The sequence below is a fragment of the Suncus etruscus genome, chromosome 9 (genome assembly GCF_024139225.1).
Source record: "Suncus etruscus isolate mSunEtr1 chromosome 9, mSunEtr1.pri.cur, whole genome shotgun sequence".
NCBI classification, from domain to species: domain Eukaryota; kingdom Metazoa; phylum Chordata; class Mammalia; order Eulipotyphla; family Soricidae; genus Suncus; species Suncus etruscus.
The window spans coordinates 23,013,748-23,032,232 of record NC_064856.1 but is presented as its reverse complement, the minus strand read 5'-3'; the positions used below and the strand labels follow the sequence as shown (position 1 = coordinate 23,032,232).

Below are 18,485 nucleotides of genomic sequence, written 5' to 3'. Positions count from 1 at the left end.
AGGCTAACCATAATAATTTGCAGTATTTTCCACCCAATTCTTCATTCTTAGTAAGATGACACCTGGCTATTAATCCAGACCAAAGGCATTCTGGCATCTTCCTCTTTCTGTTAAATCTCTCCATTGATATGTAAAAACCCACATGGATCACTCTGCCCTGCCCTCCCTTGGTGGATTTTGTTCTGGGATTAATAATCCTTCGCAGCTACACTGATTCTTCAGACCCACCCACCTGGGTTAGAAATATGGTGCCTGGGGTGATCTCACAAATTGTTGTATTTATTTTATATCATAGAAATCTCTAAAGTTAAAGTTCCTCCAGTTGAAAGTTCAAATAACCCAGTTTTTTTCTTTACTTCATTATCAGCAGTTTACAAATTAGCACACGGACAGGACAATGAGGTCTCTATGTTGCCTAGGGGGAAGGGACTAGAACATAATGTTTTCAAAATCACATAGCCCGTTTGGATTGGATTTTAAAACAGCCATTTTTTTCCTTTCTAGCCAATTTTCATCGTTGAAAAGGGGCCAAGCTGGTTCATGACACCCAGCTCCTCGGAACTCCCTTGATTTCACCCTCCCCCCTCTACACACAGATAAATTCGATTGCTCTTCCTCTGCCCCCTCCCCCCCCCCCCACACACACACCTAAGAATGGCAGGAATGCAGCTGAGATTGATCAGAGAGACCGAACTTCTTAAGTTCAGATGGTCAATTGAGATTTGTCTGGCATTTATAATTCTCCCCTTCTACTCCCTGGGCTGTCTGTCTCTTGTGGAGCAAATAATACCAGATGTGCAAATCACGCTATATAAGAACAGACAAAAGTCTTAACAACAGGCACGTAACACAACACACAATTTTTTGCGGAATTAAAACCAAAGTCCACCAATCCCAAGAGGGTGGCAGTTTCCCTAGAATTTCTCTCCATGTTCTGACCAGACAAGACAGTGGTACAGAGAAAACACAGCACGAGGGACACAAAGACAGAGAGAAACAGAGTGACTGATTGGAACTTCAGTGGGACTTGAACCCATAAGGTCCCAGGTGAGACTCAAATCTATGCGTCACCCCCAGCAGTAATGTTAGCACACCCTCAAGTAGGACTGGAACCCATGAGACACTTAATGGAATTCAAATTCACATCAATGTCGTCCCGGATGGTGACTGCAGTCAAACCTAATTTCTCTGGTGAGAAGTGAAGTATCCACACACAGCCTCCAGCCCTGGGGATAATACTGTATCCAGTTCTCCCCCCCCCCCCCAGGGGCCCTCACTGGAGCTCCATTCCCTTTAGGCCTTTGCTTACCTTGAGGGGGTCCCAGTGTATGTTTGCAGAACCTAAGCAGCTTTATTGGCAATGGAGTAATCGTCATTTAATCCCGACAAACCCCCAAATAATAGGGTCTGAAGTTGAAGGACAAGACCACACAATTGGAGTAAAGCAAAACAAAATTTTATTTTGTCAGCCACAAGCCCCACACTGCCTGGTCAGGGCAGTTTCCAGAGAAGACAACTTCACCCAAGGTTACAAATCAGATTATATAAGGACGGGATATAGGGAGGTTCTAGCTTCTGATTTTCTTTAAAATGATTGGCTGTGGCTAGGGTACCTTCCTACTGCCACTTGTGTCCTTTCCAGATAGGCTACCTGGTATGGCCAGGTAGCTTGGGGTACTATTAATGGAAAAAGGCTTGAGAAAGCCTAATATATGGTCTTTTACAAAATATCATCCCTACTTGTTGAGAACCAAAGATAAGCCTACATGTGGTTCTTACAAAGTGGTTTTCCTCCTTGTTCAGAACCCAGCTGTCTGGGCTTCCTCCTTGTTCAGAACCTCACAATATCTGCCCATTAGAAATGACTGTACTGGAATATGAGCCCCACTGCACCCCCTGTTTTGCTAAAATGCTGACACTAACCAAAATATTAGACCCCACGTAACCTCAATCTCAACACTCAGACTACAAAGATGGTCTGGAGCTCAATCTGAGAGGACATTGTTCATTGTTGAAAACAATTTCTGAGCCCCAAGCATCAGAGAAGACCTAAGGGTCTTTGGCAGCCAGCACTGCCATCTGCTCACATATCCCTTGGCTGAATGTCACTGCGTGCTCACTGGAGCAGTATTGCATATTAGGGATGGCTCAGATTGAGGTTCAGAAGGACCCAGCAACCTTCCCAGCCCTCAATGCATTCTAGGAAAGTGACCTGAAAAATCAAATGTTGAGAAGTGTCCTGAAATAGAGGCATCTCGTTTGAGGCACAGGATAACCTATTAGCTTGAGAAATTGGTTTGGATATCTTATTAAAAGAGACAAATCATTCCACATTCTCTCCAGGCTAAAAATATTGGGGGTAATAGACTTTCCTTGATGCCTCAGACCTATATACCTCATGTCAGGATCTCAGCCAACCCTGGACTAGGCTACATTTAATATACATAATATAAGCTATTTTTTTTTCTCATGTGAAGTTCTGATTAATTCTGATTTTGCTGGTCAGCCACAGACTTGTCTGCCCTAGTCCCTCATTACTGTGAAGGTTGCAAGGCAGCAAAGCCAATGGCAAGGAGAAAAGAAGTTCAAATTGTGGAATTCTTATTATTGCATAGCTCAGCAGATGATTGTTCAGTCATCAAGTCCATTTTGTCCAGTACACACACATACTCATTACAAATACACATATCATCTTCTTCAGTATTCTCAATAACCTCCCAGACACAAAAACACACAGTATAATCACCCACACAAATACAAACATACCCTTCTTTCTCAATATGCTCAATTAAATCCCCCCAAATCACATACATATATACATACACACAGACACATCTTCTTTTTTTGAATATAAACCCCCAGACACACAGATACATACAAACACACACATCACTTCCTTTTTCAATACGCTCAATTTAAAATCCCTGATAGAGAAGCAGGAAAGCAGAAGACTATTACATGAGGACACATCTTTGCCATTTAAGAGACATGATTAGAGAAAGAACTTAGGCTGGGCTTATAGATTAGCAGGAGAGCACTTACATACATGAGACTCGATTCTTATAACTGCAACATAAGAAGATGAAGACTCCTTCACAAATGTGTGTTAGCAATGATCACTGTGGTAGTTAAGGAGAGGTTTGAGAATAATATAACTCTGAAATTTTGTGAGTGTTTTCTCCATTCCTGGCTTCATACAATGCCTCCTTGATCTCCGGAAAGTTCTAAGACAAGGATGCAAACAGCCTCTGAAGAAAGAGAGAGGAAGTAATTAAGTCTGAACTGTATGGTTCTGCTACTCAAGGTAGCAGGAGCACAACTATTGCAATTGTAAATCAGAGAGGACAGCTGTGTTTGCTTTTCAAAGCCAGACAGCAGGCTAGCTGTGGGCTGCAAGCTTAGTTTGCCAACTTCATTCCAAGGTGGCATTCTGAAGCTGGAATTTCAGGATTCAATCACAAGGAAAGTGGGATATGGGCCACAGCTCCATCTTGCTAATTCTTCTTGTCTTGATCAAGTTCTGGTAGAAAGATAAGAAAATGAAGAGAGGCTTTCACATGTGAATTCTCCAGGCCAGGTGCTGTTCTCTGATTACCTACCTGAAAATTTTACATCTGTAAAGAGGTCCTAGATTTCCCAGGGTCACTTCTGTCTAGATCTCTGCCAGCCAGCATCAGCAAGTCCCAAGCTCATAAGCTTGTTCCCAAGCTGCTCTACTAAGCCTTGTAAGATGAAGCTATATCTTGGTCTCAGTCCTGATGGATGGCCCTTCTAGCATACAGCCTCTTGTCCATATAGGGCTGGCTTCTAAAAGTCCTGCCACTCTGTACCCATACTCAAGAGTCTATAGTTCAGGCCTGTAATTCAGTTTCCTGGTGGGAGAAGCAGGTATTTGAAGAAGAGGACTTGCCCCAGTCTGAGCTTAAATAGCTCTATGACCTCCTTTAATACTCTTTTCATAACTAAAGTTATCAGGGGTATTATTTATCTGTCTCTTCTTAACATCTATTAGATTCAAGAACTATTTATGGTCTAAAAGCAAGGTGTTGAAGTCCTTGAATTATTGGTAATTTAGAGAAGATGACTCAGCAGGGACTTATTCTGTGCTTCTCACCATCCAGACCTCTACTCACTACCGGGGGTGACCATCAGAAATGTCCTGTAGGCAAGCAGGCAAGCTTACTGAGAACTACCATCTTAAACCAAATGGTGATTCTCAGCTTTTTATTCTCCTGTATACTATTTAATTCCCAATTTCAAAAAAATCATGAAAGCCCACGGGCTAAATCTTGCCAGTCCCTGTTGCTTTATCTTTGGTACAAGAGCAGTTTCCTTATTCATAGTGGACATACATGAAAACTGAGACCCAGCTGACAGCCAACAAGAAACTGAACCCCAATTTAAACCCATGATTGTCTGATGCCAATTATAAACTACTCATTGATCTGAACACAAAATGGGTACTAAAAGTTTTCCAAGAACAGGGAGAAGTTCTCTGACACAGTAAAAAGAAAATCAGAGATTGTACTTGCTTTGCCTCTGAATGTTCTAACTAACCCTGACCGAAATGCTTAAAGGCAGGTATTAATCATTCTTTTCCATTTTACAGAGGAGGAAACTAAGATACAAGAAATCTAACAAGTGGTTTGAAATGAGATTAATAAGGATTGTTAAACCGAGTGTCTATGTATTCAAAATCCTGACTGCCTCAACATTGAAAAACTAAACAGGAATATCTGTGCCATGTGAACATTAGGTTCAGTTTCCTCCATAGTGTCCTTGTAAGCAGATGTCTTGCAGACAAGCAGAAAGTCTTATTGTCAAAAAAGGCAGCAGCCTCCCACATACACACATACATTTGTACTGCAGTCTTCACTTCTATCTCTGACCTCTCTCCTTGTCCCAGCTCTGTAAGCAGTACTGGCCTGAGAAGACTTCAGGGTGCTATGGGCCCATTCAGGTGGAGTTTGTGTCAGCTGACATCGATGAGGACATAATCCACAGAATATTCCGCATCTGTAACATGGCCCGGGTGAGTATCTGGTGCATCCACTCATCTATGCCCATCCTACTGAAAGCAGATTAAGGGTCTGGCCTGCCAGCCAACAAGCTACTGTCCTGCAAAATTGTTCCATAGGAAGCTGCATCTTTTCTCACACCAATTTCCATAGTTACTGATAATAATCAGGGTGCCCCAGCTCACCATTAGCTTGTTTTCAAAATACCTGCTGTCATGTACACAAAATTTCTCAAATTGAGTTTCCTTCCTGGGACATGTCTTTGAGTTGGTGTTGCCTTTGATTAAGACTCTGGACTGGGACTTGAGGGAAAATAAAAGAGGGCAGAGTAAAGACTTGCACATGCCCAACCCAGGTTTAATCCCTGGCACCCCATAATGTCCCCCATGCACCACCAAGAGCTCAGAGAAAGGAGTAAGCCTGAACCTAGCTGAGCATGGCACCAAAACAAAATGAAACCAAAAAGGGAAGCTTTAATCTAGATCCTAGGAACACTAAGAAAAAATAATAATTAATTGTTCCTGTGAAGGAAACTACTGAGGACTGGACAGAATATTAGCAGAATATTAGGTAGGAGGGGGCAGATTAGGCAGCTACAAAATTGCCTAAAACAACTCTTGTCTTTACTGGCTGCCCAAGAAAAACAGCACACTCTTTCCTGATTTTGGTCCACAAGCTTCAGAGAAACAGATGAACTCTGCCCAATAGTCAGGGAAGACTTTTCTAGAGAAAAGGATATTTTGGCTGAATTTTGAAATTGAATAAAAGTTTCTTGATAGAAACAGAATATAGGGAGGAATGTGACTCCTATTGAAGACATTTCTTAGATCCCGTTGAGTATGTCTTCCATTATAATACTGTAGCCCTCGAGGTATCAGAGGGCCTGCATCTTACCCAACCCCAGCAGAGCAGCCCTAATAGTTCCTCTGTTCTCAGCCCCAGGATGGATATCGCATTGTCCAGCATCTCCAGTACATTGGCTGGCCCGCTTACCGAGACACTCCCCCCTCCAAGCGCTCACTGCTCAAAGTGGTCCGACGCCTGGAGAAGTGGCAGGAGCAGTACGATGGAAGGGAAGGCCGCACAGTGGTTCATTGCCTGTGAGTATGCTTGAGGGTTTTCAAGTAACTGGGTACTGGGTAAGGGGTGAGCATACATCCAAGAAGGGCATACCTAGAATCTAGGACATTCTAGCCTTGGCATGCCTGTCTCTGCCACCTTCCATCAAATCTAATGGGCATTTATCCAAGGAATGCTGATCTTTCAATAAATAGGGATGCCTGTGAGCTGTCCTAATGTAGCTCTGATGCCTCCCACATGCACAGTAGCCAGGAAGTCTTCTCCCCCAGAGTTCCCCAAAGAAAGGTGGGCCTCAAGTACTACTAAGAGGCCTGTGTCACAAGAAATCCCAAGATGAAGTGAGTTCTACAAATTGTCTTCTGTCATTTCCAAAAGAAAAAAAAAGAATAGATAGTATATTGTCCTTGTACATTGCCAACTCAGGTTCAATACCCCCTAGGTTCAGTCCCCGGAACCATATATGGTCTCCTGCATACCACCAAAGTGATCCCTGAATTCAAACCCAGGAATAATCTCTAAGCACATCTGGAGCCCCAACCATAAAAGGGGTGGGGAGAGAATGTTCTTCATGTTGTATGCAAGACATGAATTTCTTTGTTCTATCTATGAAGCAGATATAGAGACAGCAGGGAGTTAACTGAGACATGTGTAGGACAAGGAACAAACAGAGACCAGAGGATTTCTGATTTGAATTCCTTTGCCTCCAAGGGAGCCATTAATCTACTGTGCTCTGAATAAACTCACAAATATACTTGCCTATCCTTTACCTGCCAAGCCAATCCCTAATCTAGGCATAGGAGAAACACAAGAATAAGGAAACCCAAGAGGATATTTCAGGTCCTAAAACATTGTCTCCTAGCACATAGTAGGACCAGGTCTGAGATGAACTAGGAGCTTTACCTTCTATCATAGACTGGATATAGCAGGTCACCAGGCTTCCAGTCAAGTGCCTCTCTTGGCATTGTTAGTCACTTGGTGTTGAACCTTAGTGTTTTCCTCTGTCCAATGGATATATGTTTATATCATCATAACAACCAACTAATAGCATGAAAGAGGTAGAAAATAAACATAAATTCACAAGTCATGGTAGCATCTATGCAAATACTATCCACAGCATTACTCTAGCCTAGTTCTAGGAAAAGAATGACTACCAAAAAGGACTTTATAGAGCCTTTGTTAGCCATGACATTAACTAACACTCATTCATGTGGCCTCATAGAACCTAAAGCCATTCGGGAAGTGGTGACTTTCTCCCAAAGTGGAGAGAATATATCACTCTTTCAACTTTAGTTAAGGAAAGTGAAAACCAAGGCCATCCCTTGGTCAAAAGCACTATGCCTGGAGTCAGTAGAAATGTGTATGACTTCTCACTGACTTCAGGATTCAGTCTTTTCAAGCACACCTTATTGATTCTCCCCTTTTACTTAAGAGGTATACATATATCAGGACGATCCAGAGCTTAAATAACTTCAAAAAAAATAACTTCACACAGGCATACACATGCACACACACACACACACACACACACACACACACACACACACACACATGAATGAACCCTATGGCAATCTTCCTTGGAATAAAGCTAAGTTCAGAAGAGGCTGTGAGCTGTCATGTATCAGGTAGGTAGTCAGAACATATAGAACCCTACATTCTGGGCATTGAGAGATGGGCAAAGTAGAGTGTCTGCTTACTATTTCCCATGTTTTTAGACTTCTCCTTCTACTCATGTCTTTCCCCCACCAAGGTGGCCAGTAGTTTAAACTGAAAGAAAGCACAAATATGTCCTTTTGTCCACAAAGACTTTGTCATTCTAGAGGGCCTGAGACACCAAATTAGGCACAGCCATGCAGGAAATAGCCTGCATGTGCAACACAACTAACACTCTATACTTGAAACATCTGGACATAGGATGCCCTGCAGATCAAACATCTTGAAGGTTAACTGAGCACCTTGGTTAATCTCCAGATGTTCTTTAGACACAGACCATTACATGAGATCATGAGTTTCTCTTGGCAGCATGCCCAGAAGTTCCAAGTCAGGCAGCTTCCTAATGGGACTTTCCAGAAAGAGTTGGAGGGGTAGTTGCAAGAAAATGGCTTATAGACCATCTGAAAGAGGGAATGAGAGAGAGATTATACTGTTAAGAACCCTCTGTCTCTATTTTCCAGATCAGTGGGATTCTCAAATAAACAAGATATTCTGTCATTTCAAAATATAGCATCTTAGACCCACCCCCAAATCTCCCCATTCTAAATTGACTTATCAAGGTCTGACAAAGATATCTCTGCTGTAACTGTCCTTACTTAACACCTGGAAAAAACTAAGGGAGGAATCACCCCAAACCTTCTATTTTATTCACTGGATGTGTAGATGGACCCAGCGCATCCTTTAGGTCACAGGGGTCTTCAAACTACGGCCCGCGGGCCACATATTGTATTTATTCCCATTTTGTTTCTTCACTTCGAAATAAGATATATGCAGTGTGCATAGAAATTTGTTCATAATTTTTGTTTTTACTATAATCTGGCCCTCCAACAGTCTGAAGGACAGTGAACTGGCCCCATGTTTAAAAAGTTTGAGGACCCCTGCGAGAACATTGCAGGCATTAAAACTATAAAGACACACTATTTTAGTGTGGATTTAGATCCATGTGCAAGATCTGACTGTAACATGCTCATCAAGCATCAGGGCAATTCAACTCTTCAAGGCCATTGAGCCCAACACCTACATTATAGGTCTGAAACACTTGGACCTCAAAAACAGAAGGTGACTTGCCTTCAGTGGAGATTCCTGACATAAATAAAACTCAAACCATGATTCACAGTCAGGCTATGGCTATCACCCTTACCTGAACTTGAAATCCTGGCTGTCATTCCCCACATAGGCTGATACAAACTTTAGGATCCACAGGTACCTATGGGGTACCCAGGAATCTGGCTCACTTTTGACTCTGTGTTTAGAAATGGAGGAGGTCGCAGTGGAACCTTCTGTGCCATCTGCAGTGTGTGTGAGATGATCCAGCAGCAAAACATCATCGATGTGTTCCATATTGTGAAAACATTACGGAACAACAAGTCCAACATGGTGGAGACCCTGGTGAGTTTCCCAGGACCATATTTCACAGCAGAAATTTTCAGTATTTCTCTTTCTAGAAAGAGAACAACAGTATGCAGTGAAAACCAGGGTAATTGGGTGCTGACTACATGCCCAGTGTTGGTCCACTCTATCAATTGCCCTTTCAGCCTCACTGACTTCTCTCTGCCAGTCAATCCAAAGGCCAATCCTTCTGTACCCTGCATTGTTTTTCTATTATATTAGCCTTCAGGCATGGAAGAAGCAATTTTGGGTGATAAGAGTGGGATCTCCGTTTTCAATTGCTTCAATCCTGTTTGAAATCATTGGTGCTTGTTTTCATGGTATAAAGCACTTAGATAAGTCGCTGGAAAAAGGGTTGGAAAGAGATTGGAGGCAGAGTCCTCTCTTCCCCAGTGTTAAGCTTTGAAGCAATAACACAGACCTCATGCCCTAATATCATGCTTCAATTCTTGTTGAAGTGTGGATCTTCTCAGAGTATGGTCCACAGACTATTGCAGCAAAAATATAAGGTACTTGGTTAAAAGTGCAGAATCTGTTTTATAGAGGCTTTGGGAAGCCCAGATGTCCAAAATAGGATTGCAGAAACTGAGCCCTGCTGGATACCAAGAAAGCCTAGGTGAAAGTGGGCAGTGGGGAGAAGCTAGAAGGGGCCAGGAGGTGGCTAAGTTTTATGACTGAATCTGAGTGATCTGTTAAGACAGAAGTAATTGTGCCTCTAAATGAAACTTGCTTTCCCTCTCCTTTTTCTCCCTTGTCTTGCCCTCTTTTCTCTCTGTCTATCCTCTTCACAGGAACAGTATAAATTTGTATACGAGGTGGCACTGGAATATTTAAGCTCCTTTTAGACCAGTGGAATGGAGCCTGTGTGCAGAGGTGGTGCAACCCCACTCCCTTTCTGTGAATGCCAGTGACTGGGCCCAGGGGGTAAAGAGAGGGCACCCTGCCCAACTAAGGAGAAGACTGGTGACCGAAGTGGGACCTGAACTTCTGAGGAGTCTCCTGCAGCAGAGATTCTGCCCTACTCAGCAAGGCCCAGGCTTCCCTAACCACATCCAGCCAGCCCCAGCACATTTGGAAGGGCCCATAACAAAGCCCAGATTTATTGGCTCCCAGGCCTCTTGCTTTTGCTTTTTAAGTGTGTGAATTTTATGGCTTGGGACTGTGTGGGTACTCAGCAGCATCTGTCCCAGCTCCCCTTCTCCTGGGGAGTGGAATTTTGGGGACGTGTATTCTCCTCTCCAGTGCCAACATGGCAATGTTTGGGCTCTCAAGCAAGGTTCCTACTCTGGTGCCCCTTGTCCCTCCACAGCTTCCTCCAGGGACACTGTAATTAGCCACTGCCCCTCTGGATATATGTGACCTCCGGATGCCTTGGATGCTACCAGCAAGACCCCAGCCAGAGACAACTTACCTGCATGGGGCTGGAGTCCCCTTCATCCTGCACCCCAGCTAATCCTCATCTTGGGCTTTGTCCCTGCCTGGTACACTTCAAGGACAGGGACACTGCCATGGGGTAGGGCTCTAGCTGTCCCTCTTAGGGTACTTCCTTTGGGAAAGAAGAACAAACTAAAGGTTGATTCTTTGGCAAAGTGAAGGTGAAAAGAAATTTTTCAGGGAGGGAGTATAAAATGAGTCAGAGAAAGTGAAGAAGGGAGGCTTGAATATGTAACTCTAAAACTAATTAACTGAGGCCTGTTATCATCTTCACGAATCCCTCAGAGTCCCTCCAACCCCTGCAATACATACATATATACACCCCAAGACAGGATGGCTGTTTTGAGCAAGGTCTGGCTGGGTGAAAGAGGACCTGCAGTTTGGGGAGACCATATATACAACAACAGCTGTTGCATAATGCAAGACCATTAAGAAGGTGAACTGAGCTGTGATCTTAGGAAAGACTAGTGTGGACTCACTAATATCTGTGTTCAAAAATGGGGCCCAGGATGAAGGTGAGGGTCATGGACTTTGCCAAGGCATGTTGGATCTCTGTAAGGAAACCAGCATTCACTGTGTACACACCCAGGCCTGACACTTTACATGTGACATCTCACTGATCTAGGTCCCTTCACCTCTACCCTCCCCACACTAAAAGAACTAGAAACCTGCTCTCATCTCCACTTTGCAATTGGAGAAACTGAGGCACATTACTCTGTGATGCAGTTCTGGATTCCATAAAGGCAGATAGATGATGGCAACAAAACTTCTTTGTGCCATTTTCATTTTCCTCTCCTCACCAAGCAGGAGCAGTTCTTTTGTATAGAGGTAAAATAAGTCCTGAGACCTGGGAACTGAGGACTCCACACATGGATGTTTCATTCTTTCCAATGCCCCTCGTTCAGGCAACTAGGCACCTCATATACTCTAGTAATTCATTCCAAGCTCTTGAGGAAATCTAATCTGCTTTCTCTCCTTTCTTAGCCAGCAAAAAAAGGTTCCCAGTTCCCTCTGATATGGTCTAGGTGAACTATAGATAGGGGTGCTTGCTCTCTGGGCCTGCTAGGCCTAAGTGGCTTGGGAAGCTGAACACCACATCCTAGAGTTCGATTCAACTCCAGATGGGGCAGGATAAACACAGAATTCAGATCCTATTTTTGTCTTTAAGATCTATGGGAGAGGCAGTTGAACTGTTGGGCAGTGAGACCTGAGCATAGGAATGTTATATGAGCCTGTTCAGAGATTATTAAGGGTTTTCTAGAGGCTGTGATGTCCACTGAGGATGGTGGTGGTCTCAGCATGTGGCAAAAGGATGAAAAGGAAGCAAGAGGTCCCATATGTGCAATCTATAGGCTCCCCTGGAGGCTTGGCAGGACTGTGGAAGTAAATCTGATTGGAGCATGGTGGAACAAGGGTTGTAAAGCGAAGGAGAGAAATGCTCCTGCAGGTGTCTACCTTTGCCCCATAAAGCCACCAGAAGTCAGTGAGTCTTTTGAGACAGTTCCATAATAGAAAAGGCTCCCTCAGAGCTGGGGAGTTCCTATACTCCTTTCCTCAGACACTGTGAAATAACTTCAAAAATGTGTACTTTTTCTAGGACATCTATTTGTCTGTCTGCTCATTGTTTTGTTGCTGGAACAAAATAGTTAGTGGGCCAAGCTTGTGGGAGAATCTCAGGTCTCAGCTCCACCTCAGAGCAGAGTGATCCACCCAGGCCTCTGGGATCAAGAGCATGAGACACTAAAGGGGCAGCAGAAGTTGCTCACTAGGCAATGGTACTGCCTGGAACTCTCTGCAAGGTCATGGACACCAGGTGAGCTCATGGGAGTGATGTAATAACCTGGGGGGCTCACAAGCAAGTGTCTCAAAGCTAAGGATGGGAGGTCAGAAAAAAAGCCACTCTCTCACACTTGATGAGGTTCTTCTGGGAGTGCAGGACCAAACCCTAGCCCAGATCCTACTGGCTTTACTGCCCTTATCCCCCATCCCCATCTGATGTCCCCAAGCCCCCATCTTCTTCTAGACTTCATAGAACCTGGAGCAGCGTGAATTAGCCTGTTCTATGTCATTTTCTCCTATTGGACTCATTCACACAGAATGGGGTACAAGAGTCTAAGACAGATCTGAAGATTTCTTCTATCAAGGGAGGAGCTTCTACCATTTCTGGAGACAGGAGTTTAAAATGTGGCTTTAGTGAGAAGGGAAATCGCAAAACCTCAGGTCACAGTGGGGTAGCCAACCTAGTAAGGGCCAGTGTCAATGTTCCTGGCTCATTCCCTCCTATTGTCTTTACAACCCAGCCTATCCTGAAGAAAAGACAAGGCAGGGAAGAGATTAAAGGTCACAGAAAAAACTGAGTCCCAGAACAAGACACCTTTCCTATAACCCCACATGACCAGGACATGGCAGGGCATAGAATAGAGGAGACACTGGTAATTGCTTTCTTAGGAAATCTCCTGAGTAACACTATCTTTACCAAAGTCTCCCACACCTCCAACCCAAGATGTAGAGAACAAGAGCATAAAAATGCTCGCCCCAGAGCAGGAAGCAGTATCCCATTTACCTTAGAGCCAAAGATAGGAATTTATTCAGCACAGTACCTTGTTTCTTACTCTCTTAGATCGAGATGTTGTTGGGAGGGTATACAAGATGCTGATAATAAACCAAGAATGATTCCTATTGTCAGGTACAAACGGGAGTTTCCTTCTCTCCCTGTAACCCTCTGTAGTAGTGGGGCTTGGGTATGTGGGGCTTCACAACACCCACAGTGGGGGCTCAGCTTTCTATGTGGGTCCTCTCTCTTATGTAGGTAAGGCCTGAATAGTGACTGCCAAATGTTATCATCACCTGTAAGCAGGCTATGTCCTGAGGATGAGCACACAAAATCACTGAATTCTTCTCGCCCATGGGAAGGATTTGTAATAGTCCCATTTTACATATGAGGAAATTGAGGCTCAGAGAAGAGAAATCACAGAAATGCCCACAGCCAATACTAGGAAATAAGGGAATCCAAATTTAACAGCGAAAAATGGGATTTTTCATTGTTATGTCTCATGTGTCCCTTAGTGGCAAAGATTAGGAGTTATGGGTTTGGCCTAAAGCCAGAATACAGTGAACCCACAAATATTTTGGCATATATTTTATTTTAATAATTCGTGCAATATTTGCACACATGCTAATTTAGCTCAATAAAATATGATTTTATTTTTTCAAACCAAATGCTCTGCTCCTCCTATAGCTTTTATCTTCATTCTCACCATGATGAACTATAGAGAATGACATTCCCACATGAGAGACATAATTCCCAGCCATGCTGCTTCCTCCAGAGGCTCTCAACCAGCTCTCATTCTTCTGAGCAGATTCTTTGCTCAAGGATCTTGGTTAGAGGTTAAAAACAACCCACCAACATGTACTGGAGTGATGAGGTCTTTCCTAGAGCATCATGAAGGCTGAGAAGGTAAGGAGAAGTTGGACGCAATCTTCTCAACAGATTCCCAAATGATGGCTTCTAGAGTGTCCTCTTTGTTCAGATAGGGCACATGGCTGCTAATGTGGGCAAATATGAAGGCACATCTCATATATGGGATTGAGGTCTAGAAAGATCTTCACTTTCTTTCATCCACACATACCCACTGAGTTCCTATAACTTTCAAAAGGGCACCTGGAAAAGTTGTAGTGGGAAGCACAGGTTACTTTAGCACAGTTTATTTCCTGGGGAATAAGAGAAAGAGTTCTTACAATTGAATCCCAGGAGATTCATTTGTTGACTACCTATTTCAAACTTATTGAAACAATCATCAGAACTGCAACAAGCTATTTTAGCCAAATTGGTACATAAGAGCAGAGAAACTCTATATGGGACTGGCTACATATACAGCTTTCTTGTAGAAATAAGCACTATTAGTTGCATCCCTCTGCCTACTTCCAGAAAAGATGAGTAAAAGTTATTAAGGGGAATAAATTTACACCTTAAAATTTACTCATGAAGGTTAGGTAATCAGAGGTGGATTCAGCACTGACAACGCTAAACCCTAGTCCTGACACTTTCATAACCTAAATGCTGGAGAATTGGGACAAAAAATGGGGCTGAAAAGGAGGCCATAGGGCCAGAGAGAGAGCGTGGAGGTAGGGCGTTTGCCTTTCACGTAGAAGAATGGTGGTTCAAATCTCGGCATCCCATATGATCCCCAGAGCCTGCCAGGAGTGTTTTCTGAACATAGAGCAAGGAGTAACCCCTAAGTGTTGCCAGGTGTGATCCCCCCAAAATTTGCAAAACTGTTATTCTATATGTACCTTAGTACCTTTGAGCCTATAAAAATAATTTATTATATCTTCTGGTTCAACAAACTCTTAGCAGTTACTCTACCCCTGTGGCTTTCATGGAAAGTTAATCAAAGAAGAAATTCTAAACATACAAGATCTTGGGGACAGTATGAAAGCTCAGAGGGCAAAGTGGTATCATCAAAGTCAAAAATCAGTTTCCAAACGGATCAGGGAGAACATTAGTATAAATACCCTACACAGGTCTGCAGTGTTATAGGCAAGGTCAAGCACATTTTGTTAGTCCCTGGTCAGTACTAAGTGTGGAACAAGGACAAACTGATGATACATAATTGTAAGAAAGAACTTGCAGTCTTACAGAGAGAACATATTGCCCACTCCAGCAGTAAGTCAGCAGAAGGTTTTAGGTATCTCTTTTGAATAATAATTTACAAAAAACTTCTGACATGCCTTTCAGCTTCTTCCACTAGTGTACTATGAGACAAAAGCCAAATGAAATCTGCAGTTTGAAGGCCCTTGTTTTGCCCAAGACTCCCCACTATGCAAACCAAGAGGCTGCACTGGAAACATCCAGAGCTCACCAACCAGCCCAAAGAAAATAGTGGCTTTGCTATAAACCTAATGCCCACCAAGATTTCTGATGAGATCAGCCATAATTCAGATATACCAATGAAGGCTCTTAGGAGTCAGACCCAGTTAAGGTCCATAAAGAACAAAGAGCAGGGCTTTGCTTACCATAAACCCTAACTATTGAGGTTCATTCTACCCCTTCTCTCACCAGAAGCCTCTTACAGCAGGTTGCAAAAGCACAGAGATTCGGTCGATGACAGAATTACAGTCATCCCCAGCATATCCATTTCATTACCACATAGATCCTGGACTAGCCCAGTTAAATCCAGGCCAATCCATATTGGCCTTCAAATTCAGAAGCACTTTTCTACCTTCTCTTTTCACCCTCCATCCTGCTAGCCAATGAAAGATAGAGATTCGGGGCCTCTATCATTGCCTTGGCTACTCAACACCCTCATTGCCCTCTTAGGTTCCTTCTGAGGTTCCCATTCCACTCCAGGGAGCTCAAAATTTCCATGGGCACTGGGCATATGATGTTGCATGAGACCAAAGTCTCTATAATTGCAGCCTTCTCCATGAATTCCAATGGCCTGCTCTTGTACAGTTTGGGTGTTTGATAGATAAGGCACGTATGAAAAGAGAAAACAAAATAAATCAACTTTAAAAAAAAAAAAGCCAGCACTGTGCTGTCAATGTTCTCTCCTTTTTTTCTTTTTCCTTTCCAAATCCAGCTTAAAAAGTGATGGTAAATAATGTCAGGTCAATGAATATCAGATATATTTTTTGACTATACATTACAGTGAAGTGTAATCTTTTTACACCTGCAAGTCCATCTTATTTATTCTTGTAAATGTTTCCTGACAATGTTTGTATTATGGCTGTGTTGAAAATCTATACAATAAAGCTGTGACCCTGAGATTCATGTTTTCCTAAGATGCTCTCACTGTGTCTGCCTGAGGTTGGGGGGAAGGAAAAGTTTGAGTTAGAATCAAAGAAGAATGAAGAAAAAAAAACTAAAGTGTATTTTTTTTATTTTTCTTTAAACAGCACAGGGGCCAGAGAGATAGCATGGAGGTAAGGCATTTGCCTTTCATGCAAAAGGTCAGTGGTTCAAATCCCGGCATCCCATAGGGTCCCCCAAGGGTGCCAGGAGTGATTTCTGAGTGTAGAGTTAGGAGTAACCCCTGAATGCTGCTGGGTGTGACCCAAAAACAAAACAAAACAAAAATCAAATGTTTAAGCAACGCAACTTCAATACAGGAATCGTAGATTATTCCTTCTTTGCTGATGAAAAAGTTGAGGTTTGTAAATATTAAGTGTTTTCAATGATTGCACATTGAGCTACTAAAGGAGTTAAGTAGGGTACTTGCCTTGCACACAACCAACCCAGGTTCAAACCCCAGAACCCGATATAGTCCTCTAAGCTCCACCAGGAGTGATTCATCAGCATATAGCCACAAGTAAGCTCAAAGTGCTGGCAGGTGTGATTCCCCTCAAAAAAGGAGTGTTTTTTCTCTTTATTTTTTGAAGTTTTTTTTTTTCTAATAATATCTTCATTTAATCATCATGGTTACAAACATGTTCATAGTTGGGTTTTAGTCATAAAATATACATCTTAAAAGGTAGTTTCTTAAGTGTGATTCCTAAAGCACTGACATAAGAACCAACCAGGAAATTTACTAAAAAAAAGGTTTTGGGGGTAAGGATGGGAATTTAGCTATACATGGAAGAGCTCAGAAGTTGCTCCTGGCTCTCTGTTCAGGGATTACTCCTGGCATTGGTCTGAGGGCGGGGGGGATCATATCTGATGCTAGAGATTCAGCCCACAACAATTGCATGCAAAAAAAGTACCTTAACCCATACTATCTCTGCAGCCCTATACTCATTTTTAATTCCATAGGAAATTATCATTTTAGGCTCTGTGATCTGCATAAGATTGCTGCATATTAAACCACCCCAAATTCAGTGCTTTAGAACAAGGTTCCTTTTTTGCAGTACGCTGGCTGATCTCAGCTTCTCTCGCCCGATGAATGTGTGAGCTGATCCACAGCTTACCTGGGACACCTCGAGTCGTGTAGCTCTGCTTCACATGCCTTTTAGTCTAGGGCCATATGCTTCAGATCTTAAAGCAGGAACATGAATGACAAATTCAGTCAAATAGCAATTTTGAGGCATAATTGCAGTATCCTATTGGGCAAAACTGATTAAATGGCATAGTAAGAATTGAGGAGCCTGGGAATAGAATCTATGCCTCGACAGAGATCTCACTGCTCAATTGTCCAAGAAATGTGAGATAAGGTACTAAACCAGTGATGCCTATGAGAATTTTTAACCCATTCATCTCAAAGTGTGTTCCAATGACATCTGCAGAGAAATATAAATGTGTAAGGAGAGGATCACATGACAAGAATTAATGGAAAACTGTGCTAGTCTATAAATAGTCATTACAGCTTATCATGGGGATGTAGTATTTTCCTTTTAATAATTTCCTATGTTTTCAAGAATTATTACTTTCTAGAAAAAAAGTCATTTCTTATATAGCCAGGGTAGAGTATAGGAAAATGAAGGCCGAATTGATAAGATGCCAGGACTGTACTCATACTCAAAAAATAGACTAACCATACCTTCACCTCTAGATCAAGAAGTCCCTGTTTTGATTTCTTTCTGATTTGTTTGTTTCTTTGGGTTTTTTGTTATTGTTGTTGTTGTTTTGTTGAGGTCATACCAGGCTATGTCCAAGGCTTACTTCTAGTTCAGGAATTACTTCTAATAGGGTCAGTCACATTCAAACCAGCAAATTCTATAATTTCTGTGTAGCCCAATAGGTCTCAAAGTTTGTTCCTGTGTGTTCTACAAGCAGGATGAAACAATTAATCAGCATAATGTACTAGAGAGGAAATATAATCCATTTGCTCAACATAAATAAATAAGACCATACTCCAGAGGTTAGAAGCAATTTTCCCTTGGCTTCCGTTTATAGTAGCCTAAATGATGTCCTGAGCA

General features: G+C 42.6%; 1 protein-coding gene across 1 annotated transcript in view; it reads left to right on the top strand.

The window, feature by feature from the left end:
* Positions 1-11,283, top strand: part of PTPRT (protein tyrosine phosphatase receptor type T) — a 935,630-nt gene extending 924,347 nt beyond the window's left edge. Inside the window, exons 26-29 of the mRNA XM_049779129.1 lie at positions 4,907-5,032; positions 5,955-6,118; positions 9,062-9,197; positions 9,989-11,283. Coding sequence (XP_049635086.1) covers positions 4,907-5,032; positions 5,955-6,118; positions 9,062-9,197; positions 9,989-10,042 — 480 coding nt within the window. The 3' untranslated portion in view covers positions 10,043-11,283. The remainder of the gene's footprint in view (positions 1-4,906; positions 5,033-5,954; positions 6,119-9,061; positions 9,198-9,988) is intronic.
* The last annotated feature ends 7,202 nt before the right edge of the window (positions 11,284-18,485 follow it).